Raw genomic sequence first — 27,057 nt, forward strand, 5'->3', positions numbered from 1 at the left:
AGCCAGTCATGAGCTCATGAATAGAGAATAAGCAAATGTACCAAATGCCCTCCATTGTAGCTCTAAATAAAACGGCAGTTTTTAGAGCTTTAGACTGAAGTCATTCTTCTGTAGTTTCTAATAAAATCTGGACACTGTCCTTGAGATTGGCATTCAGTAAAGTACCCTGAATAGCCCAAGAAATTCTGAATGGGCTTCTTGGAGCTACCTGGAGGCTTAAGCATTTTGATTAAACAAAGTAAACCCTTATTACCCCAGACCCTTAGCAGCTGAGGACAAGGACAGGGAGATGGTTGGGGAATAATAATTTGGAAATCTTTGGCCTTTGTGAAGACACTAGCTTCCTTCTGCATGCCCCGAAGTTAAGGATTATTTTTCTTTAAACCACAGAAATAGACAGACTTGGCTGTTGGCACTCACCTGGGCCTGTCGTCTCACTTGGATAAATAGAAAGTAAAAGTAACGTAAAGCACTATTGAACTTGGATTTCTCTTTCCTCCTGTCCCGATTCCTTGGCTCTCACTTGATGTGCATTTTTCCATAAATGTGTTAACCTTTTATCCCTGGTGGACTTGTGACTTTAGTTTCTTTAAAGGTATCCTTTCTGAAACTGAAACCAGAAACCCAGCCTCTTTGGTGGGAGGAAGCATTTCATCCCAGTGGGCACATCACAGCAGGTTGCTCTGCGCAGTGTATTGTGTGATTAGTGTTAAATTCTTGTCATTGTCCTGAATTGAGTTAGATCCCTAAAATTAAGTGTCTTCAATTGCCTGCAGTTTTCCACATAACAATTAACACTACTACTTCTTAGAATTTTGTGCAAATCAACTAATCATTCCTTTGCTGTTCCTGAAATCTTCCAAGTGAAGATCACTGTATAGAGTCCTATGATCTGGAATTGTTTCCCATGACATCCCGGCCCTCATGCAGGCCCTTCACCCTTCCAGCCCACCAGGCACCCCATAGCACACCCTCAATTAAGTCAACCTGTTGGGCAACTATTCTCTACTAGACATCCTTTTCCTAAAATGCAGGTCTTTAAAAGGTTACCTAACAACTGGTAGAGTCTTAGCAATGAAACCCTTTAAGCTTTCTGAGCTTACCCCTTGGCCATGCAAACCCTACATTTTGCCTGTTTTAGGGACTCTTGCCTTTGACATTAGCTTTCCACTCTCCTGCAATGCTCACCTCACCCTGCCCCAGACAGACCAGGGACCAATTTCCTACTCTCGTGCCACTCAGAGTTCTCTCTAGGACATCCACTTATGCAAAGAACCAAAGGGTCAGGAACGCTCCCCTGAGAGCCAGCATTTACACTGCTGTCCAGTCAGGTTCTGGAAGGTTTCTGGTTGAAACAAGGGTGCTGTTGGGAAATGGATCTTTGCTCCAAATTGTCACTTAATATACAAACTTCCAGGGCCTTTAATTTACTCCTTTGTTTGTTGTGTGCTTGTTTTAAAGTAACATATGATAATGACATATATAGTGAAATTTTCAGACTAAAATAAATCATGAGATGAAAGGAAGAGATAAAAACTCAAGCAAATGTTTTAGCCCAGGAAGAGATCCCTGCAGCAAAGACCTAACATGAAATAAAATTCTCCAAGAAAATTTTTAACTTCAGCATATAATGATGTTGGTGCTTTCATTAATCAGCAGTTCTTCTTAGAAGCCAAGATTCTTAAGAATACAAATTAAGCCCTTCTTATTGCGATTGTGGATTATGGATTTTGGTTTGTGGGATATTTTTTAAGCTGACAGACATCTGATTTGGAATGTAGGATTTTCAAATTATCTAATTAATATATGAGTGGATGGATGGCTCTGGGCTCTGGGTAACCTTTAATAAGAAATGTGTGTGTTTATCTACACTTTACTTTCTGTAACCAAGAATGGTTGACAACTGGTTAATATCTGACACTGATGATGTATTTGTATTTTATGCTACATGGATGGTTGTATTAATGCATTTTTCATCATGCTTTGCCCTTTTTGAAACTTCTTTGTCTTAATTACAGTCAAGAAAAAGCTTGGCTTCATTCCCAACCTACGTTGAAGGTAAGAGCTAAAAGGAGACATTGAGCACTGAGTCATTCATGAATCTTTTAGCACTTGGGGCATTGGAAGCACTGGGCTGGGAGACGATAGTGGAGAAGAAAGGCCATGGAGCCAGTTAATTCACAGTCTTAACAGTCTTAGAACCTTAGCCTAAAAGAACAGTAGCTGTGAGCCTCTCAGACATCCTCCTCCCTGCCCTTGCTGATTCTGTCCACGGAACCTGAGCCTGGGGGTAGGGGCTTTGCCCAGCTTAGTAATGATCACATTGGATCTGAAACCCAAGTCTTCCCACCTCTACTCCACCACGGGCTATTTAAGTGGGAATAAGCTTTAACTATTTAAGTGGGGAGACATTTTGGTCCTCTTTACTTAAGAAAAAAACACAAAAACAAAAAACCTTCCCAATAATTCCCATCTCTTACTTGGATGAGTTAGTAAAAGAAACATTAAGGGCTTGCTCTTTTCCAGGTACTGTTCTAAGCACTTGCCATGTAATAACTCCTTGAATCCTCACACTGATCTTGTGAACGGGGTTTTATCATTATCCCCGTGTTATGGATGAGGACTGAGGCATCGAAGCGGGGAGCAACTTTCCCTGGATCGCACCGTTAGCAAGCAGCGGAGCAGGCTATCAGCCAGCAGCCTGACTGCACAGTCCTCCCTGTGTCCTCTGCGGGGCTGCCACGCGTGGTTGAGCAGGTTATTCACTGCACAAGCAGCCTATAGGGCCCAAACTCTGCCCAGCCTGGCCATCCCAGGTTGAGGTCAGGCCACACATATAGAGTGCCCATTTCTTATTCACACAAAGGCACCCCAAGCTAGAGGTGACAGCGACCTCTACCAGGAGGAGGGCAGGTGCTTTCTCGGGTAGGGTGGGTTGTCATTTCCTTGAAGGAGGACTTTCTGGGGCCAGACCATGCTCAGGCATCACTTTGGGGTCATGGCTGGTCTTTGGATCCTTTGAGGAAACAGCCAGTTTGTCCTACTGCCTGGGCATGAAACCTCTCTGAACCTTCAGGTCTGAAGCCCAGAACATGCTCCTGGGGTAGGTTCAGTGACTCAGGTCCCATTCCCGAGTAACCTGTAGATTCTCTGTGCTGTTGTTGTCAAGCTCCACAATTCTAGGAGAGCAGCTTTGGGAGTGATAGGAAGTTTGGAAACTCCATTTTCCTTCATAGCTGTGCTCAGGCTTAGCATTATTATGAGGTGAGGATGGATGCAACACACAGGCATCACTGGAAAGAAAAACAAATTCCAGAAGACCAAAATGAACCCTGTGATTCGTTGGCTTAGGAATATTACAACTTGTTTTTAATAACACACTAAGCCTAAAATGCACTTAGGAAATTAGGATGCTTTTTTTTTTTTTTTTTTGCTGAGTACGATCGAGTGACAGTGACATTTGATTGTAATCAGTTTCCCTGGAGGATAAAAGGCATGAGATTATATCTTGAATGTATAATTTGTTTAGACCCAATATTTCTGTCTCCTGGCTGCTTGACATTTACACAGTCATTTAAATATTGTTTGGATTGCTCTTAAACACATCTGCATATCCACACTTACGAGGCCTCAAGAGGGAGCCTTTTCAGTGAGTAGAGCTAAATCAGAGATGACTATGGTATGGTATTGGAAGTCCCAGAAAGAGGTGGTTAATTTTTCTTTTTCTTTGACATTCGTTATTTTCACAAGTGAATATTTTAAAAGTGACTATCCCCGATGAGATCTTCTTTCTCAGTGCCTAGTTGACAAAAGTGACTGTGGTTCAGGAGCATCGTGCATGCATCACAGGAGTTTGTAATGGAAGACTGACCATCTTCCACATTTTACAAAACACAATGTGGCTCCAAACTTGTCCTTATGTTATTTTAGTTAGACTCCTGCTTCCTTGCTGTACCACTCAACTGTATATTGTCAATAACCTGAATTCGTCCCACATCCATCAAAGTTTCAGGGTGAGGAGCATAGGGTTATTGAGAAGAAAGGAAATTACAAGTATGGCAGTGTACCTCCCAGTGTTTGTCTAGAAGTCTTTCCCAGAAAGATCGAGAATAAGACAAATAACAGGTTTCCTTATGTAATTACTACACAGACACTTTGTGAAGGCATTTCCTGCAACATTGTTAATTCCTTTGTTTCAATCACCACCTTGGTTTTAGAAAAAATGAATAGATTATTTTAAGTCTGCCCCCTGATAAGTAGCTTATCATGGGAAGTGGCTGTTTAAGCTCAAGATGAGCTTCATTTTGAAGGATAAAAATTAAAACCATTTCAGATTAGCTCTCCAAACAGAAAGAGCAAATTGTTTCCATTTCAAGGAATCTAATTTAAGACCTGGAGGTTTTAACTGTGGGTTAAGATGTATATTTTAGTCTCCCCAAACACAGCCTTCAAGCCAAAGAAAATACATGTTTTCATTGCAGAATTAGAATGCCTTTGTTAGTGCATCTGATACAGAGTTAGTTATATATTAGTCCCAGACGTGTTCTAACTTCAAATAACGTTTACAGCAGATTATGGTTAGAGTCAGATACCTCCTCTTAATTATTTAAAACTAAGGTTGGATTTTTTTTTTCTAAAACATATTTTATTGATTCTAGAGAGAAGAAGGGAGAGAAAGAGAGAGAAACATCAATGATGAGAGAGAACCATTGATCGGCTGCCTTCTGCACACCCCCTACTGGGAATTGAGCCCACAACCCAGGCATGTGCCCTGACCGGGACTCGAACCCTGAGCTCCTAGTTCATGGGCCAACGCTTAACCACTGAGCCACACTGGCTGGGCTAACATTTGATTTAAAAGGTTGATCAATGAAACAAATTCCCATTTTCCCTGGAACTGATCTGTATGCAGATGCAGGCCAGGAACTTATGGTCTATAAATCAGCAGGATCAGCAGCATGAGACGGCAGCTTCGGAGTAATGTTAGCTGTCTCCCAAAATGGGGGTCAGAGGCTATTATGGGAACCAAACATTCTGAAACAAATATCTCGATTTTTTATTTATAAAATTTACTTCCCCCATTATAGATAAAATGGAGAGGGGAGATATGAATCAGTAGCGAGTCAAGGAACTGCTTCTTTATTTGATACCCACTGGGTGACAGGTGCTGACCAGACATAAGAAAGCCAAAGATGACATAGTCCTTGTCCCCAGAGCTCACCGTGTGACAGGAGAAACAATAGCCTTCATAAAACATGTCATGTTCTGTGTTTACATAAATCTGCACATCATTTCTCACAGTAAATGGTCTGGCTGAAGTAAGTGACTATAAGAAAAAATGGTTCCTATTATTTGAAGATGAGGGGTGAGTGGAGGCAGATATGGGTACCTTAGACTGCTCAGGGCCCTCAGGACCGGCCCCCTGGGCCAGCGGTGAGCAGTGGGGAGGGGTGTATGCAGGGGCTGGGCAGGCCCACCCCAGAGTGGCTTCACTCACCAAGGTGCCTCTGTGTGTTACAGTTCCCGGACCTTGTGACCCTGAAGACTTAATCGATGGAATCATTTTTGCTGCCAATTACCTTGGCTCTACCCAGCTGCTCTCCGACAAAACTCCCTCCAAAAACGTGCGCATGATGCAGGCCCAGGAAGCGGTGAGCAGGATCAAGGTGAGGGGGTCCGTGTGCTCCGCAGGGGTGGGGGGCAGCGGCGGGTACCTGAGCCGCCCACAGTGGTCGCCCCACACCTCACTGTCTAGTCCTGAGGGTAGAGGAGAGTGGATTGGGGTGACGTTGCAGGCAGGGCTTACACATGTTCCTGCCACAGTTCTAAAGAGAAAGAACGATTTCTGAAGTGTCCTGGAGTCCTTACATGGGAGCACTGTATGTTTGGGTTGTTCTCAGTGGCCACTCTCAGAAAAAGAATACATGTGATCCTGAACTTTCAGAAGTTGACTTGACGAGGACAGATCTCGTGTCGAGTAGTATCTCTAATGTGAGAGTTATGTTCCTGTATTTCCACTGACAGCGTGGTTCAAACTGGGTCCTTTGCTTTTGAACCTGCTGATCCTGCTCAAGCTAAGCTGAACTGGTTTGCTTCAAGGAAAATGAGCCCTTTGATCAGATCTAGCCTGGCTCGTCTGAACAAGTCTGAGCAAGGCTAGCCCCGTTTAAACTAGTCTGAGTCCGTCATAACCTGTTTGAATCTGTTCCACCAAGATGGACAAGGAGCGCGCCTGTGTTGCTCAGGAAGAACCACTTTCATCCAGTTTAAATCGTTCACAACCGGTTTGAACCAGCCAGACAGGTGTGAGCCCATGGAAACACAGAGCGCTAGAATCTCCACCCCGAAGCCAGACACACCTCAGTCTACAGAGACACTCACAGTGTCATCATGTCACCCCCGTGTCCTTAGGGGCCACCAGCACCCAGAACCGCTGGGCAGCCACAGGGAGAGCATCACTGTTGACACCAGCACCAGGTATTTCAAGCAGGATGGGAGAGGTGAGGGCGCTCCAGGATTGGCTGTATCCAGTTTCAGCTGGTCAAAACCAGTTCTCACCTCAAGAAGCCATTCACGTTTTTATATCTTCTCGCTCACACACTCACAAGTCTCACCCTGGTGTTTGTGTGACCGCATGGAATGAGAAAGGAGCACGGGTAGAAGGCAGGCTCTGTGAGTCCTTGATTCTCACTTAAGGACAAAATATTTCTTGAGCATTCATGTGTCCAAGGCTGTGCGGGGTCTCCGGAGGACGGGAAATGGCGATTTAGAAAGTGAGAGCCTGACCCTCAAACTCAGCAGCACAAATGAGAAATGAATTGAGTCAGCGATGTGGCCCTGCCCTTAAGAATCCATCATTGTAGAGCAAACCCTCACCGCAGCTTTGGATAGTATTGCTCAGGTTTGGGGAATTGGGATGTATAAACGAGAGAGTAATTTACAGTTGCATCAAAGGTAGCCCAATGTCAAAATTACTGACAGAGTCCTGCCAGTTGCACCCGTGTGTCAGGGACCCACTTCACCCCTTCGTCCGGGCAGCCCAAACCTTGTCTGTGTCTTAGAGACACTGCGACCACCAGGCCCCCTTCCGAGGTTTTCATGTTTTCTCCCATAATCAGCCTCTCCCAGGATGATTGACAGTAGGAAGGTCCACGGCCTTCAAAGGAAGTCCCACCTCCTACCCACAGAGGGGCCTCCTGCCCCAGACTTCCCACAGGACAGCTCCATGAAAACATACCTGCCTGACCCTCAGACCTTCGTGCTCTTTCAGACTCAGTAATTCTATCAGTAGAACATCGGGTTCCTGTTGAGCTGCCCAGCCAAGCCTGGTCTCATTTCTTTCCACTGTCACCCCTTCTCATAAAGGGGTGACATGAATACTGCCAGATCCTCCCACTGTTCTTAATCTAGGATCTCCCAGGCACAGCGTTCAAGGCAAGAACACAAAGCTCTCTGAGAGAACATGCTGCGTCTCCGTCTTATTTCACCCAGAGCAGTGAACTTGGAAAACTAAATCGTCAGGGTCATAGTTCTCACTCCTCGTGTCCCGCGGTCACCAAGCACGGCATGTTATGATTTTGTTGAATTAAAACTTGTTAAGTAGAGCCCTGGGGTGCCAGATGGTGAGCAAAAGACCACAAGAGAAATTAAAATGGATAAGTTATTGCTCACAGGTCCTGGAGGAAGGCCTAGAGGGGCCGTGTAGGGAAGTCACGGCAAGGCGAGGCGGAGAGGGAGAGAGGAGCATGCCTGGGGCAGGACCTGGGAACTTGCCTTTATTAGGACCCGTGGGTGGGTGCTCGGGGTTCCTGAGCTAGGACGAGATTGGTCAATTCAAACAGAAGGAGTCAGGATTTGGTAAGCTCCTCAGGGGTCTTACCTAAGGGGACAGACAGGGAGGGCCCTGGAGGTGGGGAAGACTGTTGATCAAGGGCTGTTGGGGGAGTCCTAGGAGCTTACTTTTGCTCATGCCTCAGGCTGTTATCTAGAGAATGTGCCTGCATGAGGGGACTAGTGTCCGTTCAAGGTCACTGCAGACCACTTGGCCATACAAAAAAGATGCTGAGGCAGCAGGACCACCGAGTAGCTTAGCTAAGCTCTCAACACAACACTTAGTTTCCCAGCCTAACAGTGCTGTCAGCTTCCGGGGGTCGATGGGAGTGCAGAGGCCTGGTGCGCCTTGCTCAGTGGTTCCAGGCAGACAGGGATCACCTCCCACAGGGGCGTTTGGAGATGGGCGGGGGCACTTGGATTGCTACTGTGTCGGGGCATTTCTACTGGCTCTCGTGGGTCAGAGGCAGAGATGATGATGCCCTGCAGTGTCCAGTATAGGGCCACATGACAAAGGTATATCTCCTCCAAACCTCTAGTGTACCTCCCCTGCACTCCCTGTCGGGGAACACTCCCAGGGCCCACTTAGGTGAGTCTTCCAGAACAAAGCAGCAGTCCATCCCGAGCGAGTACTGAAGACCCCTAACACCGAAAGCTGCGTGTTGCTTTGAGATTAGTTCTTTCCTGGGTTCTGTCCATCAAGGTTTAAAACATATGAAGGGTCAGGTTTCATTCTGGGCACGTTGTTGATTGGCCTCCTAGATTGATCGTCCTTGACTCCTACAGATAGAGTTTCTGTCTTTCCACTGTGAGACAGACATCGTACTCAATGACCTGGGGGTGGGGGGAGCAGGCACAGGCACATCTCCCAGACATAAAGCAGGGCTCAGGCTAGACTACAGCATCCAGCACCACACCTACTATGAACCACAGACGCACCTCGTTTTATTGCACTTTGCTTCAAGTTTCACTGTTCATTTGCACACAAAAATTAGGTGGCTTTGTCCATCAGAACAAGCAGGAGAGAGGGTGATTATAAATCCATGGTAGACCTGCCTAGGGTAGCGCAGGCATCTAAAGAACATACATTTGTTTCTCCAGCAAGTGACTCTGGTGTGGAGGAATTCATTCCGGAGGGGTGAGGTTAAAGGGGTCCATTTATTTATAGACATCACTTCACAGTGTGCGGCCGTGCCTCTGAAGGAGCTGTTGCCTCTCATTTACATCGTCTGCCTTGTGTTCCTTCTGCATCCATCTAAATGCCCGTCGGATTGCTTGCCTTTCACCAAGCCTGACTCTTTCTCAGATTGTCAGTGGAGACAGTTGCGTTCAGACCCATCGTTTATTTCTGCACCCTGCAGAAAGTCACTCTTTGGGGGGCACGCAGAGACTTGATCTACTGCAGAGGGGGGCCAAGAGAACTTGTCTAAATCAGTCAGGATGGTCTCCAGGGAAGTGTGCCCTGCGCTGCCCACACCTGCCCAGCAGACACTTTGTCTAAGGGAGGTGGCGCCATGCTTTCTCCTAAAGAGAGGCTGGCCTTTGCGGGACGCGGTTTGCTAGGCTACGTCGAGAGAAACATAGAGCAGAGTAAGGCTGCAGATTTTACCGTGTCCATCCAGGAAGGAGGGGAGGAGAGCTCTGTGGATTTCTTTGGAAACCCATTTAGCAATACCCTCACCACAAACGGGTGAGTAGTTTTGGCCTTGGTGCTCTCCCCTAAACAGAGGCCGAGGAATTCCGTCCTCTGGTTTCCAGTTCCTCCTTCCTCCCAGGGACATCCCGTTGCCCCCTCTCTTCCCTCTGCCCATGTTCTCTCTGTGCCCTGATGGATGTTGTGGCGCTTTGTTGAGCAAATGCTAGATTTGAAGCGTAGGCTCCCATTTTGAAACCGTTTTTAATTTCTGACTGTTCATCGATTGTGGTATCTGTCACTCACCTAGCACCAACTGTACTAGTATATCAGCATTGAATATTGGTACTGGATTTACACCTGGAGACATAAGGATTACGGTTTTCTTAATTTAACAGAGAATTTACAGATGTATTTGCCAAATGGGGAGAGAATTTGGAGTTGTGGTTTAGGCGGGAATTTTCTACTTAATGAGAAGAGAAAACAGAGGAATTTGGCTCAAAAAGCAAACTGTTCCAATGCAGACCTCTGTGGTAGACTCGTAGGAGATAAAGTCAACCAAGACCCAGTCCTCGACCCGGGGAAACGTGCAGTCTAACAGGATGTAAAGACGAGCGTCACAGTAACAATAATGCCGGGCAGGCTGAGGAGTGGGAAACTGAAAGGCTTTTCCCACCAAAATATGCGAAATAAGGTGCACCTAATGCAACAGCAGGATCAGAAGACGTCTGCCATTCTTTTTACTTTTTTAAATCATCTTTAGAATCTCCCTAATGTATCCTTTCTGTCTTTGTTGTTCATCATTTTCTAGAGGAAAGATCTTGGCAAGAAGCCCCCCTATAACTTAGGAATGCATTATAGCAATGGTTCTCAAAGTGGGATCCCTGGCCCAGCAGTACTTGTTGCAAATGCAAATTCCCAGGCTCTGCCTTAGTCAGAAGCAGGTGAGGGTAGGGTCCAGGAATCTGTGTTTCCATAAGCCCTTCAGGAGATGCTGATGTCCACTGTCTCGGAGAAGGGTAGACCGCCCAGGTTCCAGAGCGTCTGTGTCCAGCTGAGCTCTGTGGTGTCCCAGTCAAGCCGAGCGCTTCTCATTGACAGGGTTCTGTTGGCAAATAAGCTCAAGAAATGCTGCAAAGTAGATCCTGTTGGCTGTTTGCCCCATTGAAGGCTCTGAGAAGTCCTGCACCAAGGGGATTTAGTTCTCTTTCTTGAACCAGAAGCTCCCATAGTTATTTGAACAGAGATGCAGCATCACTGTGTGATGCCTGTTAAATTAGTCTTGTTGTTAGGATTCTCTGGAACACATTTTGGGAGAAACTTCTGGAAAGAACTTTGCTCTTCATGCCGTCTGTATCTAAAGTGCACACACACACATACACACACACACACACACACACAGTGTGGGAATCATGCCTGAACCCTATCCAGTGTAGCCAGCTCCCTTGTCTTCCTCTCTCTCCACTCCATCTCCATGCCTCATTCCACTCTCATGCCCACTTTATTCTCTGCTCCTCAACTGGAAGATGGGTGGTGGGGGGGAGTGGCTACTGACCCCTGCTGAGCCTCAGTAACTGCTTCATGTCCACGAAGAGTATGGTGTGTATGTTTTCAGTCTTTCTACCTTTGTGAAGCTCATGTGACTAGGTCACAAGTGGTGTTTTGACATTTTTTTTTTTTTGGTCCATGCATTTTTGTAAGGATCATTATCAATTATCCCTATACCTGTAAAGACTAGCCTGTCCCCAAAGATCCAATATTTTATTGATTTTTTACAGAGAGGAAGGGAGAGGAATAGAGAGTTAGAAACATCAATGAGAGAGAAACATCAATCAGCTGCCTCCTGCACCCTGCCCCCCCCCCCCACACTGGGGATGTGCCTGCAATCAAGGTACATGCCCTTGACCGAAATAGAACCTGGGACCCTTCAGTCCGCAGGCTGATGCTCTATCCACTGAGCCAAACCAGTTAGGGCCAAAGATCCGATTTTTCCATTCTTTTATAAAAAGATTTTCTTTAAATGTCAAAAATTATGATTTAATTGTATAATTCAAATTTCTGTCCATCTAGCTTTGTCCCAGCCATGTGGTTTCCCATCTAACTTGAAGAAGTCTATGCATACATTATTTCATTTACTCCTCAAAATGGCGGGGGTGGGGAATTCTGTGAGGTAGGTATTATTTAACCCCATTTTTGTTTTCAGACAAACAGAGGAGTTGATAGATGAAAAACTTGCCCAGATCACACAACTAGCAATTTGGAGTGTATAGTGAGACTTCCAGGTTTGAATCTGTGTTTTGCCACTTAACAGCTGTGTGACCTTAGGCAGGTTAATTAGCCTCTCTGTGCCTTAGTTTCCTCTTCTGGAAGATGAGGATAATGTTGTGCCTACCTCACAGGGCTGCTGTCAGCTTTTACATTGATAGTCCTGCAGCACTTAGAAGGATACTGTCAGCAGGGAGAAAGCTTCAATAGTTGGGAGGAGCCCTGGTGTGAATAAGCTAGAGGGGCTTAACAACAGTTAACTTGCCATACACATCGTGCATTGAGTGACTGAATGGATGGTGCCACCGTTTATGTCCTTGCACACACCCTGCTGGGTGGTAAGAAACACAGATTTAAGTGGATGTTGTCATTCTTGCTTTAGGATGCATGCTGGCCTTGTGGTTCTCTCAGACTTCTCTCTGCTACTCCAATTCCTCATTCTGGCTCCGACCCCCTCTATCATTTCCAATGTTATGTCTAAATTTTACATTATAATTTGTTCCAGGGCACTTGAATATCATAAGTGATTTAAAGATGGCATTCCTCTAATAAGTGCATAAAATATTTTTTAACTTCATAAACATTATTTCAGAGTGCCTTTCATGAAACTCAGTCTGCCATTTGGATCCTCTTCCTTATCACCAGTTCTAGCAAAACAACAACAAAACAAAACAGATGTGGGCATTCCATTGGTGGCAGGCTTACTTTCCTTTGAAAGGGCCCTTTCAGATCACTGGAGTGAAGCATTGTGACCAACAGCGGTTAGGTTTTCGTATCAAAAAATAAGGGAAATTCTTATGTTACTGCCATTTCATTCCACTTCATATCCTGTTATTTCAGGGGAAGTGGTAGAAAACAAACATTAGGATCTCACAGCAGTCATTTATCATCGCATTATAACTGGTGCAGGTCAGAACTTCCCGATTCCACAAAAGAACCTGTGCTGGACGTAGCATCAGTGTTTCTGCACTTCTCATGAGCGTCAGTTAGGGTAACACTTGCAGGTGCTGCCTCTAGCCTTTCCATCGCAGGCTCTTCACCAGGACCACCCGTTCGAGCTTGGGTGCTTGTGCAGCGTGGGCTGCCCTGGACTCCTGGGAGTAGCACAGATGAGCTCTTTGGTGCTGGGATGGCTGACTCATCCAGTTTTCCCACAATGAGGTAGTACAGACAAGACACCTTAGTCATTAATGAAATAAGGTTGTGCTGCTGAGAGCAAAAGAGCTTTCTACCAGGTGAGTACCAAGAATGTGAGAGAGCAGACCCTCTCCCACCCCATCACCACAGCAGCATTCTGGTTTGGCCATTGACTCACCATTATTCGTACAAGATCTTCGTGTGTATAGCAAGCCCTATTGAAAGCCAAGAAATTGCATCCTGATATACGTGAATTATAGTCATGTGACAGCAAACACAAATATAGTGCTCATAATACACCAGGCATTGTTCTAAGAGCTTTGCATGTATTTATCCTCAGAACAGCCCTATAAGGTCAATATTATGTTCATCCTCATTTGACAGATGAGTAAACTGAGGCACAGAGATGTTAAGTTGCTCACTCTAAATCACACAACTAGTTAGGTAGCGGAGCCAAGGTTTAGTTTCAAGCAATTCAACCCCAGAGTCTGCTTTTATCAACTAGGCTTTTGTTTATAAGAAAAGAGGGGAATATTACATTCATTTCTAGTTAGGTGAATGTAATATTCACCTACAAGATATTACACAAATTTAAGGCAAGAAGTATCACTAAAGAGGGAAAACAATAAAAGATCGAGTCAGTAGGAAGACAAACATCTTAAATATGTATGCACCTTATAACATAGCTATGAAGTGGATAAAGCAAAGATTGACAGAAGTAGTCATGGACAAATTCACAGTAACAGCTGGAGATCTAAACACACTTCTAATAAATATTAGAATCAGCAGACAAAAAATCAGCAAATACATACAAGAGTTGAACAATACTCTTGGTCAACATATTTAACCTAATTGACATTCATAGAATACTATCCTCAACAACTGCAGAATGCATCTTTTGAAGTCCCCATGACACATTCACCAAAGTCAGTCATGTTCAGGGCCATACAGGCTAAGATTCAACAAATTTCAAAGGATTGAAATCAGGGTATATTCTCTGTCCCAGTGGAATTAATTCAGACATGAATAACAGATAACTAGGAAAATCTCCAAATGTATTATTATTAATAACACAATTCTAAGTGACTCAAAGTTCAAAAGAGAAATTATAGTGGAAATTAGAAAATGTTTTAAATGATAATTAAATTGCACCAAATCAAAATGTGTGGGATACAGCTAAAGCACTGCTTGGAGGGAGAGCCATAGCTCTAAATAAGTATACCAGGAAAAAATGTTTGAAAATCCATCACTTACGTTTTCATCTCAAGAAGCTGGAAAAAGTCTGCAAATTCAGCTCAGAGAAGGAAAGAGAATATAAAGATGTAGACTGAAATCAGTGAAATAGAGAACAGGCATATAAAAAAGAAAACCAACAGAAACAGAAGTTGATTCTTTGAAGACATTGATTGCAGTTAAGTATAAGATTGCAACTCAATAAATTTCTTTCCTCCTACTCCCCCTGCCATCTATTAAATTCTGAGTTAGGAAATCCATTGTCTACAGAGTGGGACTTTTTTTTTTTAAGTCAGTCTTCCCACAGCAATACTTTATACCACTATCCGTATTAGTTTGTCAATTTCCTTTTCAACTTTGAGTCTCTGCAAATTCTTTTCTAACTGTTCTCCTGTCTCTGTTTGTTCCATGCTAAGCAGATGGCCCAGAAATTAGCCAAAAGCAGGAAGAAGGTGCAGTACAAACAACTTCATCAGCTTGGTGTTATGCCTGTTCTTTCCATTTATTTATGTTTTCCCTTTTTATTATTTCGTGTTTTTGTTTTCTGCATCCAGCAAGTTTTTGTTCAGATTTCTTTTTGAACCGCCCCATAAGCCAACGTTTCTCAAAACTCAGTTGCCTAAAATGGCTGTTTTCTGTTGCTCATGAGTCATTTCACGTGAGAGGAACGGCAGGGAGCAGATTGGAGATGCTAAATGAGTCCTACGCTCGAGTGAAAGTTCCCACCATTCAGGCATTGATGTGGCAGGGACTTGGGTCTGTCCGATGAGAGTCATGTTTGATTTGCGGATTTGTCAGATTGCTGGATGCAAAAAAGAAAACTCGCTAATAACCCCACGTGTGCGGAGTTAAGCCTTAAATGAGCCAGACGGATATGCTTTCTGTGGTTGTGCAGCTTCTAGATGCTTATGAGCTACCCATGGGACATGGACGCATTGGGCTCTTTCTGAATGGGGTGGGTTCAGGGTGCTGCTTCTGTGTGGCTGTGTCGGTTTGTGAACACAAAGACCCTCTGACCAGAACTGCATTCAGATGACTTTCTTTGCACCTGCTGGAAACGTCGTCCCCGTCCCGGGAGCAGGGGCAGACTGATTTTGCCGAGTTCCTCAGGTGTCAAGTCAGTTGCCCTTCTTCCTTTGATATGTTGGGCTCCAACGGCCTTGCAGAAAGGGCCACTGGCAACCCTCGTTCCCAGAGCCAAATCTGCTGCAGTGCGTTACTGCTTCTAGAGCGGAAGCAGCCAAGGGGATTCTGTGTTTTTCCTTGGAACCTGCAAATGCTAACTCGCATTCTCGTGCCCATCCTCTGCGGTAACTTCAGCTCTGACAACCTAATTCTGGAGTCTGCACTGCTGTTCTGGTGACTGTGTCTCGATGCCTGTGTCTGAGCTCACCTTGCTTCCATCTCCTGGGCCAGAGGAATGTACTAAGCTCTCTCTCTCGGTGCATTTTTCTTCTCAGGCTCCTGAAGGCGAATCTCAGCCAATGACCGAAGTGGATCTCTTCATTTCTACGCAGAGAATCAAAGTATTGAATGCTGACACACAGGTATTAGCTGGCTCCCACCTCTCCCGGGGGTCAAGCTGAGCAGCATGGCAACGCAGAGACCGTACCCGTGTCTGCAGAGCAGCTGTCCCCAGATGCGGGCTTCTATTCATGCTAGAAGGTTGTGTCTGCAATGCCTGCTTGGGGTGGGTGTGCAGGGAGCCTTGGGACTGTTTTCTTAAAGACAAAAGGAAAAAAGAAACTGTGAACGTTGTTTGATAATCTCTTAAGTTTTTATTAGGAGATTTGTGACCTTGAACAGATCAGCCTTTTAAAAATCTTTGTTTAAAATCACACACACACACACACACACACACACACACACACACAGTGCAACAACCATCACATGCAGATTTTTTATCTTTTTTATTTTACCTTCCCCACCAGAGAGTCTAGTGGTTGTAAAATGATGGACATTTCTCTTCACCTGCCACAGGCCTCCTGGGTCATTATCAGCCCAGGGAACTGGGCCCAGGCCGTGTGGGTGCGCATACACCTGCTCGCAGGGTCTTTGCTGTGAGCACCGGAGCCCCCTGCATGTGGAGCCCACGTGGCTGGGTTGTGGGGAGACAGACTTTCCCAGGGGTCATTGGATGGTGCCCTGATTTACCTCCCTCTCCCTTCCCCATTCAGGAGACGATGATGGACCACCCTCTGAGGACCATTTCCTACATCGCAGACATCGGGAACATTGTCGTGCTGATGGCCCGCAGGCGGATGCCGCGCTCCAACTCCCAGGAGAACGTGGAAGCCTCGCACCCGTCCCAGGATGGGAAAAGGCAGTACAAGATGATCTGCCACGTCTTCGAGTCTGAGGATGTAAGGGTGCTTCCCCCGTCTCCCTCCAGTGCCCTGAACTGCCTTTGGGTGGCCAGATTCTCTCTGTTTCTCAGGACCTGGATCACATGTGTAAACAAATATTAATTGAGTACCTACTGTGTGTTACTCAGCCTTCTATCCCTGTTCTAGTGCTAGGCACACAAGGCTGGGTAAAACAGACAAGGTACTCCTGAGGGCTGTAGGGAGACAGAAGATAAATAGATAAATATACTTCATACAAAAGTAGGTAACGTGACGTTTGATAAAGAAAAATTAAAACTAGGTCAGGATAGAGGGCCAGAGGCTGTTTCAGGGAGAATGATCAACAAAGTTCTCCCTGAGGGGCGAGATCTGACAGAGATCTGAGTAAAGAGGAATGAGGAGAGAGCACGTGCAAAGGCCCTGAGGCAGGGGCCTGCTGATGCAGCTTGAAGAAATGCAAGGAGCCCGAATTGCCAGAGCTTAAATGAGAGGCCAGAGGGAGGTGTTCAGCCCGACCCCTGGAGGCCTGAGCGGGTCTCACGGGGCAATAGGGCATTCGGGAATCAAGTTCTTGGCTGTGTGGGCTACCCTGGAGGCTACTGGAACATTAGGATCCCTGCTCACCTTCAGTCCTGATGACAACCTGCTGCTCCTCCTGTCAAAAGCCGCCTGACCCCCATCTCTCCAGCTAATGCAGTGAACAGAGAAAATGAATGTTAACAGAGATGGGGCCCATCCTCCCATTCAGTCCTCTTCCCCGGGTGGGACTGGAAGCGCTGGTGAGGCCACCAGTTTCCAGCTGCATAGCATCCAAGTGTCTCCAAGGCTGGGCAGGCCTTGGGAACCCTCTCCCCCCGCCCCCCCTGGCTGGCCACAGCCCACCGTGGTTTTGAACTGCAGAGACCTAAGCCAGCCATGATGCTGATGTTTTACCGCCTACCGCAGTGAAACAAGCTCTGTGTCTCCTGTTGAGCAGAGAGAGCCCTTTCTACTTAAAGAAAACCTGTGGCAACCTTGGCTCCTTAAAGAAGCCGTTTTTCCTCCGTGAACATGCTCATCTAGCTGCCGTCATTTGCCTTCCTCCAACAAGCTGGGCAGAAGCAAGCTGCTTTTCCCCGGGGAGTCGGAGCTGCCTGGCTGCAGCCCGGGGAGGAGGCGCCCTCACACTTTCTGCACCGTCTTCACTGTCTGGATCTCTGGACAAGTCGCCCACAAGGCAGCGAGCCTGCAGGGCGTGTCCCCGCCATTCTCCCTGCTGTTCCTTTAACACCGAGGCCAGGCTTGCTCACTGGGAGAAAGTGTGCTTCAGCAGGTTCTCAGAAAGTTCCCGAAGATCCGATTTAGAACCGTAAGCCTCGTGTGTCCTGCAGGCCAGTGAAAAGGGGGGTTAGCTCTGCTCACCGGGCCGAAGGCCCCCTGTACCCACATATGTACTTATGAGGAGCCCTCTGCCACCTCCATCTTGCTTGGAGCCCCGAGGCTTTCTTTCCCTTGGGCTTCCTGCCAGGGAAGATGATGATGGAAGAAAGCGCGCCAGCAGGAGTTAGGACAGGCGCGGACCTGGGAATCTTACCCGTGGCTTTTTAAGCACAGGACCTGGGAGAGCTCGGGGGTGAGTCCTGCCTCCAGGTACCGGCTGTGTGGCCGCTGAGCTTCTGCAGGAGACTGTCCCCTCGCCGGGCTGCTGTGTGACCGTGGTAGATGCTGGAGAAACACCGCAGCCTGTGTGTTGGCACGTGCATCCGTGCACGGAGGTCAGCAAGTCGGCTGGCCGTGTTCCCAGGCACACTGTTCAGTTCATCTGTCCGCGTGCCTCAGCCTGAGGCGATGCCCACTGCCTCCCGCTTCGCAGCCGGACGCAGGGCGGTGGGCCTGGATGGGCTGTGGCTCGAAGCCACCAGATTCTCAGAGGGAGAAAAGCAAGCATTTCTTTCCCACAGCCAGCCACACAGAAAGCACTACTGTCTCCGTTAATTAGCTGCTTTTAAGCAAAAACTGGGGAAGGTAGGGAAAGGAGTAGTGGTTAGAATTGTGTGTGTTTTTTAAAACATCACTCTAAAGACTTGGTGGTGGTTTTCTACCCATTCAAATTTCACTGAGGCAGTCCCCTGTGGTGGGCGGAGGGTGGACCCTGAAATCAGTCTGCCAGGATCCAGTCTTCCTCCCCCCCCCTCCCCCCCACTGCACCTCCTTCCCAGGCCGTGGACAACTTAACCTCTCAACCTCCGTCTCCTGACCTGTCTGAGGGGACAGTAACACAGAGCCACAATTCCAAAGTCTAAAGAGCTCTGACAAACAAAGGGATTTGGGGAGTCACTTTGCTGATAAACCTGCCCTGACCCACCATGAAGTCACTGATGGGGTTTGTCCAGCTGACTGTGAATCTTGTACGTTTTGCTGCAGGAATATTCCTGTGTTCATTAACAGGACACTTCCCCAGGCCCTAAAAGGGTTATCACACAGTGTATGATAGATCATCCTGTTACTTTTCTGAAATCCCCGATTTTCTAATTCTGAAGCACAGAGCTGAGGAGGAGGGCCTGTGGACCAGCCATACTCCCACCAGCCCTAGGCTTGCTGGGAGGGTTTCTGTAATGATCCTCGGAAAGAACTGAGTGCATGGCAGGCACGTGGGAAGTGCTCGGTTGCTACTGGCTACCCTGAGTCAGAATACGGATGAATGGCTGCAGGGAAAGGCGGCCACAGCTCGGTGCAGGCAGAGTTCCCTGCTGCCAGCGGTGTTGCCTGGAGCAGGGTCCTTTATGTCTCTGTGTCTCAAGTCTCCTCTCCTGGAAAAGGCAGGGTTGGACTAGATCAGGCTTCTCAACAAACATTTAGATGCCCAGACACTATCCATCCTGAAATGAAATGCACAGATGATGGAACCTCTCCTTTTGAAAACATTTTTACAAAACAAAGTATTGCTATCAGTGTAACACCAAGGAGAAGCGAAAGGACCCAGGCTCAGTTCGCATTGTACTTAGGACAATATGTGAGTGCCTGGCTCCAGCCCTTCCAGAAGGAATAGTGGGGTGACGAGGTGCTTGCACCTACGTGATCAGTAAGTGTGGGTGTGAGAACACAGTCCTCAGCTGAATTTGTAAACACTCTGTACTTGACATTTTGAATGAAGGTAACTAAGAAAATAGGTAAGTGGACAGACAGACACACAGGCAGGCAGAGTCACCCACGGGCCAGCAGATGTGCAGCCGACAGTGATGTGATTGGCTGGCAGCCCAGGTACACAACAGTGTTAATGCTGGTGATTTTCCAAAGTCGTGGCGCTTACTCCTTGTAAAGCGCTGGCCAAAACAAAGTGTCACTCTCCGTTTACGGAGTGGTTGTGTTCTTGGAACATTCAATGTGTATAATTAAGGTCTTTTGTGTTTTTATATAAAGTTGAGTTGAGTCCTGAAGTCAGATGATTAGACACAGGGTTACATGTAATGAACATCCAGTGGGTTATTTGGAAATTATGTAAGAGGTCGAATGACTCATCCGTGGGTAGGACTGTCCTTTGCACGGTTGTAAGTCCAGTGTCTCTGACTCCTGTCTCCCAGTTGCCCGTAGCTCCCTTGGGACTGTTGTCAAAACCAAAAATGGCCCCGCTGGCCCAGTGGATGCCTTGGGCTCCGTGGTCCTGATGGGGCCCAGGCTGTCCCCCAACGGGGCTGCCCTACTGACCTTCGTCTTCCCTCTCTGGCTGCTGTCCAGGCCCAGCTGATCGCACAGTCCATAGGGCAGGCCTTCAGCGTGGCTTACCAGGAATTCCTCAGGGCCAACGGGATTAACCCCGAGGACCTGAGCCAGAAGGAGTACAGCGACCTGCTCAACACCCAGGACATGTACAACGATGACCTGATCCACTTCTCCAAGTCGGAAAACTGCAAAGATGTAGGTACTTTCCTGGTCGAAGCTCCAGGGAGCCCGGGGATGGGGCGGGGGCAGGGCAGAGAGCGGGCTGGCAGCAGGACACTGCGTGAGGCTCTGTGATTAAAGACTGGCAGAGGGCCATCACTAGTGAGCCAGGGCCTCCAGCAATCCTGAGCTAAATCTGGGGTGGGTTCCAGGGGCAGGCAGGACCTGCACTCCACCTTACCCAGCCCACAGGTCATATTCCCAAGCACTGGGTGTTGGGACACAATTCAGCCCATGTGAGGGGCGTCTCCCATTTGGCTAAGGGCAGCTCTCCAGGGAAGGGGCCAGCCGAGAGCTTCAGCTGAGGGGGTGGGGGGTGCCAGCCTGTGAAGGAGGCTCTGTCAGGCCCCAGCAGCCACCACTACCGTGCAGGTTTGAGCATATGGGTGTCTGTGAATAGGAGTGAATAAGTGCACACACTCTGGTGCGTCTTCCACCAAGTATCCTATTCCTTTGTGTGTGTCTGCAAACCTCGCCAGCCAGCAGATCTCCCAAATGAACTGCCTTCTCCGCCCTGCCAAGGAAAGCTACAGAAAATGACACATAGCCACAGCACGGTCTTCCTGTGTGCATTTCCAGCCTTTTGGTGGTGATAACTTTAGCATCTTTTCTTTTTCTTTCTCTTCAGCTTTCTCCTTGCAGAGAAGTGCTTCTGTGATGTATATATATTTACTTTTAACCCAAGAATCTTAAATGTTGGAGGGACTTTGTGAAGCATTGTGGAACAGGGGAACCGGTGCATAGAATCCAAAAGCTATTTCTGGAAGCCATAACTCACCACCAAAGCTCTCACCTACACAGTCTCTCCCCCTCCCGCCCTCCCCAGGGACTACAGGAAAACAACAACTCCGTGCCCCTGTGGTTGTATTGCCAAGTAGAAATTGCTGATGTGGAATGAGAGTAACAGAGACGGTGTGGGCCCATGTTGAGTTGTTTCTTGCACACGCCGATGCCGTGGAATCCGGAGAAGATGGGACCCATAGGGTTGGCGACTCAGGGAAATGTCTTTCTGCTTTAGCCACGGCAGGAAGAGGGCAAATGCTTTGGTTTCTGTCGCTGCCCTGGAGGGTTGCTGATTCGGGCTTTCCAAGTAAGTGTCTCTCTCCTTTCAGGTCTTCATAGAGAAGCAGAAAGGCGAGATCCTGGGTGTGGTGATCGTGGAGTCCGGCTGGGGCTCCATCCTGCCGACCGTGATCATAGCCAACATGATGCATGGCGGGCCTGCCGAGAAGTCGGGGAAGCTGAATATCGGGGACCAGATCATGTCCATCAACGGCACCAGCCTGGTGGGCCTGCCTCTGTCCACCTGCCAGAGCATCATTAAGGTACCTGGGGATGGGATGGGGCAAGTCCACTTCGGTGGCAGGCCTGAGCGTGCCTGCAACTCAGTCATTAATATTTATGAGCATAGTCCAAGTGTCAGGCACTGAGCACACAAATACCAAAGGCACGGGCTTGCACTCGGCTGTTTACCATCAAGTTACTATTTATAGACTCCTCCCTGAAATCGTTTTTACATCAAAGATGGGCTCCTTGGCTCAGATAACACCAGTGTCTGATACTGTGCCCATCAACGAGCGTCACTAATCAGTCGCAGCGCTCTCCATTGTCTCAACAGGATTGTCCTCGGCTCAGTCACCCAGTCACCCACCCGGGGCAGTGGTTCTCAGTGGGGGGCTCTTGAACCCCATCCCTGGGAGACATACGGCAAGGTCTAGAGATAGTTTGTCACAACTAGGGAGGAGGACATGCTGCTGGCACCTAGTGGGTAGAGGCCAGGGTTTCTGCCAAGCACCCTTCAATGCAGGGACAGCCCCACAGCAAAGGAGCACCCAGCCCAATGCCCACAGCGCTGAGGTGGAGAGGGCTGGCTTAGGCGGGTAGAAGTTCCGATGGGGAGAGAGAAGTCAGGAGAGAGGGAGGCCGGTGGGGGGCGGGGGGAGGTTTGTGGGGACTTGATCTGGGTCTAAAAAGGTTTGGGGAGGAGGAGCAGGAAGTGGGGGTAACCTGAGTGAGGGTGGGGCTGGGGCCTGGGTGGGAATAAGCAGGACCTCGTGAGGACTGGCGGGGCTGCATGCCAGTGCCCATGATGCACCTGCCAGACAGTGCCAGGCCCTTCAGAGTCCCCCCACCTGCCCCCTCCTCATGACAGACAGCCCATTAGGGAGGGGACAGCAAACACCTGGTTTGCAGATGGGTCATCAGAGACTCTGAAGGTGACTTGCCCTGGACCCCCCCCACACACATAAGTCCAGATCCCCCTCCACCCCTCCCTGCCCCTGCAGGAAGGAGACAGGTGAGATGGGGTAGGCTGGGGCCCGTGCGGGCAGCGCGGACTTCCCCTGGTACCACAGGCGGACTCACCCTCTGTCCAGTGGATCACACAGCGAGGTGGAAAGGAAGCTCCCTCAGAGAAGTCAGCACTGTCTGAGCAGTTTCCTCTGGGAAAGGGTTTGTTTGCGTGGATAGCTGACCTTTGATGTCTGTACATGAAGCGTCTGTGAAATCAGCAAATGAAAAGGCCGTGTGGTGATGAAAGAGGTGTCACTGGTGAAGATGGAGAGTGAGGACACCAGTGCCTCCATGCCGCGCTCAGTGGAGAAGTACCCTGCAGGCAGCCCCATTAGGTCACAGCTGCCCACCCAGGTGCCCACCACAGCTTTGTGGGAGGGAAAAGTGTGTCGGCTCAGCCACAGCGCCCCCTGGCTGGGAAAATGTTACCACTGATTCCAGCTGGATTGCCAGAACCGAATGCAAACGTTTAGTGGATTGTTGTATTGTTTTTGAATTCTAAACAACACACCCTTTTGCCTGCACCTGAGCAGATGCTCGCTCTCCCTCCCCCACTACCTGGGGGCGCTGCAGGGAATGCTCTAGGCCTCTTGGGGGCTTCCTGTTAGCATTGCTTATTTCTGTGTGTGTAGTGCTCCCTCGACGGATTTAACAAGCGGCTCTCATCCTGCCAAATTGGTGCTTCGCACACTTTGATTGGAATCACCCGGGATCTCGTTTAAAATGCAGGTTCCGGTTCAGCAGGTCGGGGGTGGGACTCTGGCTCCCGGGTGGTGATCACCAATCCCAGGCTGTGCTTTGAGGAAAAAGCCTCGTAGTCTATGTCTGGGCACTTCATGCATGCTGACCTTTCTCCCCTAATTATAGGAAATAGAATACATTTCTAGAACGGAGTTACAGGTATTGAATTTTTTTAATTGCTTTCTTCCCTGGCTCTTATTTTTCCCGTCATAATTCCCAAAGCATAATTGGTAGGCTAAGCATGTTAGCAGTGGGCCTGCTCATTGCCTCCATGGTCCTGCCCTTCTGATTGTATTTTCCTTTCTTAAACTAGAGCACCGCTCCCCTTCCTTCCACAGGATCACCTGGTTCTGCTTGCCTGTTGCCATAGAGACCACACTGGCTTCTCTCTTCTCCCCTCCCCACTTTCCTACCCTTACCCTCCCACCAGATTTCTTAATGTGCTGTACCATTCCACCGTTGTCATGGGGACGAAATGACCATTTATTTCATTGGCACCTCTAATAAAATGGCAGCTCAGAAACGCAAGCTAATGGGACCCAACTTGAAGCATTGATTAGGAACAGCCAAGCAAATGCATGGTCTGTTCGTTTCAAATTGCCACCTCGCTAAGCCTCACCGCGCAGCACCCGTGCCCACGTAGAAATCTGTTCACTGGGCGACAAGTCGGGCCTCTTAAGTAGGTTCACACCGAAGGGAGCACACCGGAGCACTGTGCACGCCTCAGGTGGCTCTGGGGAAACAGTCCTTCTCTTGCTTTCCGTATGCTCTGCGAGGCGCTCCTGCACGTCACAGACACACCTACACAGCAGGTGTAAACATTCAAAGCAGGTGGCTTCGTCTGAAGGGCTGTGGTTCTAACTCCTCTGTTTCAGCATTCTTTGCTCTTGCTTCCCACAAATTCCTGGTGTCATGGGGTGTGAGTGTGGAGAGGGAGAGAGAGAGGAGTGAAGGGACTCAAGCCCTCTAGCTGCTCGGCCATGTGCCCCGAAGCCCTCTCCTGAGCTCCTAAGGCCCCGCTCCACCCACTCCCAGCGCCTAACACATTTCTTGGCACATTGCAAATGATCTATAAATATTTATTGATTAAGTGAACAAGAAAAAGGAAGCACTCAAAGGGAAAAGAAATACACGCATGAATGATGTCTGAGCAAAACCCTCCGCCTACCTGTTTTTAATTTTAGAAATAGGTGTTGCTAAGCACAGTGTGGTGTCGGCAAATATATTTCGGAAAGAAAAAAAAAAAGGCACGAGAAGGGGTGAAATCAGAAATGAGAACTGGAAGAGACCTAGTGGGTGGCACCGGATGTTCTGCCGATGAGGAGGCTGAGGGGAAGAAGGGCACAGAGTGTCCGAGGCCCCACGCCCAGGGCAGCAGACACACAGCTTGAGCCCAGGCCTCCGGACACAGCGGAGTCCTCTGCACCAAGCCCTGCTGTCGGCAGCAAAAGCCAGAGCTCAGCGTGGACGGAGGACCTGCTGACCTGCAGAAGGCCAGGGAGAATCCCGCTCAGCTCATCGCTGCTGCACTTTGAAATCACCATTTCTCGAACCAGAGAGGCTTCCCAGAGATGTCCCAGAAGCCACGGGCGACGCTGGTAACTGCTGCCTGCGTGTACACCAAGTCACCGGAAGCCAAATGGCAGCCACAGAAAACAGCAGTTCAGAACACCGAGACGCTGGAGGTGGGAACCTAAATGGAGCCCCTCAAAATGCACGCGTTGAGGGGACAAACTGGAATCGATTAAAGGCAGTGGAAGCCACAGCGGGCCCTTGAAGAACTCGCCAGGTAGGAAAGCCAGCTGAAAACACGGCCCACGCGAGGCTGGAACAAAAGGCGCGGGGCACACGCTCGATGCTCCGCTGCTCTCCCTGGCTCCTGGGTTGAGCAAGCCCGACTCGTGAATGACACGGTCCCTCCCGTGGTCTGTGGAGGATCAGGGTGGAGGAGAAAACGCCTTGGGTTTGAACCCAGACAGACCTGGGGTTGGATGTTGATGTGGGTGAACTTGGGTGTGTTGTTAGTATCTCTGAGCCTCAGTTTCTTCTTTTATAAAATAGGCCTAATGATAGCTGCCATTTTATCAAGGACATTAGAGGGCACAGCTCTGCGAACCTCCAGGTCAGTGCCTGGCAGGCGTCGGGGTTCAGGGACAGGTGGCTCGGCAGGTTTCAACGTCAGCATGGGTGTTGAGGGACAGCAGTCTCAGGGGCACTCACACGTGGTACAGACATACAGATGGCTGACCGGGCATCTGGCCAACCAACTCGCCCACAAGCCTCACCCACACCCCGACGCTGCTATCCCGTTCCCACAGAGCAACTGGCCACAGGCGTCGGGAGTAAGTGCACATCGTTGGTCCCAGGCACCTGGGTGCAGTGAGTTCATTGTTGGCGGTGGACGTCTGCACCAGTTGTTCTCAATATTGAGTCTCACTGGGAAGACTAGTTAGCACAGAGATTGTTGGGTCCCACCCCTGTAGTGTCTGATTCAGTAGGTCTGGGTGGACCCCAGACTCTGCATTTCTAACAAAAGTGGCCAGGTCTTGCTGCTGCTGGTGTGGGGTCCCCTTTTTGAGGACGATTGGTCTAGACCAGTGGTCGGCAAACTCATTAGTCAACAGAGCCAAATATCAACAGTACAACGATTGAAATTTCTTTTGAGAGCCAAATTTTTTAAACTTAAACTTCTTCTAACGCCACTTCTTCAAAATAGACTCGCCCAGGCCGTGGTATTTTGTGGAAGAGCTACACTCAAGGGGCCAAAGAGCTGCATGTGGCTCGTGAGCCACAGTTTGCCAACCACGGGTCTAGACCTATTGGCCAAGCATAATAAGGTCAGATAACCAGAAGCAAAAAGGCCCTACCCATCCCTCAAGCTAAAGTGTATCGTTATTCCTTAGAAACAGAGGTGAGCGGGTCACTTCTACTCAGAGAGGCAAGTCACACTCTTGTCACAGATTCCGTTGGTGTTGAAATCATGCAGCACCACCTCTCTGCTGGGCCAGGTGCGTGTGAGGAAGGCAGGGGCTGGAGCAGGGGAGCCATCATCCGGCTCTGACCCAAGGGCCTTGGACAGTCACATTGGGTTTCGTGTCCCTGTCTATGCTCACCTGGAACTGGGAGGGAAGTCCTGGCCTGCCACAGGGAGAGGCTCTGCAGACTGGCCAAGTTGGGGGGGGGGGGGGGGTGGAGGGGGACCTCAGGCGCAGCTGTGGGCGTTGCAGCTTTCTAGTTATAGACGAGGAGGCCCCCTTCTGGCTGAAGTGGGTTTGTCATCGTTCTCCCAGGTCTCTTCCCACTGGGCCCCGCAGGGCACACACTGGACCCGCTTTTTAATTGATCAGGTGCTGTCTCCGGGGCATACAGTGGATGTGGGGGGAGTAGAGCCCACCTGGTCCTGGACACCCGTCCCTCCTCAGTGGCTGGTCCTGGACACCCGTCCCTCCTCAGTGGCTGGTCCTGGACACCTGTCCCTCCTCAGTGGCTGGTCCTGGACACCCGTCCCTCCTCAGTGGCTGGTCCTGGACACCCGGCCCTCCTCAGTGGCAGGTCCTGGACACCTGGCCCTCCTCAGTGGCAGGTCCTGGACACCTGGCCCTCCTCAGTGGCAGGTCCTGGACACCTGGCCCTCCTCAGTGGCAGGTCCTGGACACCTGGCCC

General features: G+C 48.8%; 1 protein-coding gene across 2 annotated transcripts in view; it reads left to right on the forward strand.

Annotated features, from left to right (window-relative positions):
* APBA1 (amyloid beta precursor protein binding family A member 1) overlaps positions 1-27,057 on the forward strand; it is a 203,031-nt gene that overhangs the window by 166,269 nt on the left and 9,705 nt on the right. For both annotated transcript variants that reach the window (XM_079789582.1, XM_079789583.1), the window contains exons 4-9: positions 2,019-2,058; positions 5,521-5,666; positions 15,559-15,645; positions 16,276-16,461; positions 20,158-20,337; positions 21,474-21,686. In XM_079789582.1, the coding sequence (XP_079645708.1) occupies positions 2,019-2,058; positions 5,521-5,666; positions 15,559-15,645; positions 16,276-16,461; positions 20,158-20,337; positions 21,474-21,686 (852 nt within the window). The remainder of the gene's footprint in view (positions 1-2,018; positions 2,059-5,520; positions 5,667-15,558; positions 15,646-16,275; positions 16,462-20,157; positions 20,338-21,473; positions 21,687-27,057) is intronic.

Source organism: Cnephaeus nilssonii, assembly GCF_951640355.1.
Source record: "Cnephaeus nilssonii genome assembly, chromosome: 14".
Lineage (NCBI taxonomy): Eukaryota > Metazoa > Chordata > Mammalia > Chiroptera > Vespertilionidae > Cnephaeus > Cnephaeus nilssonii.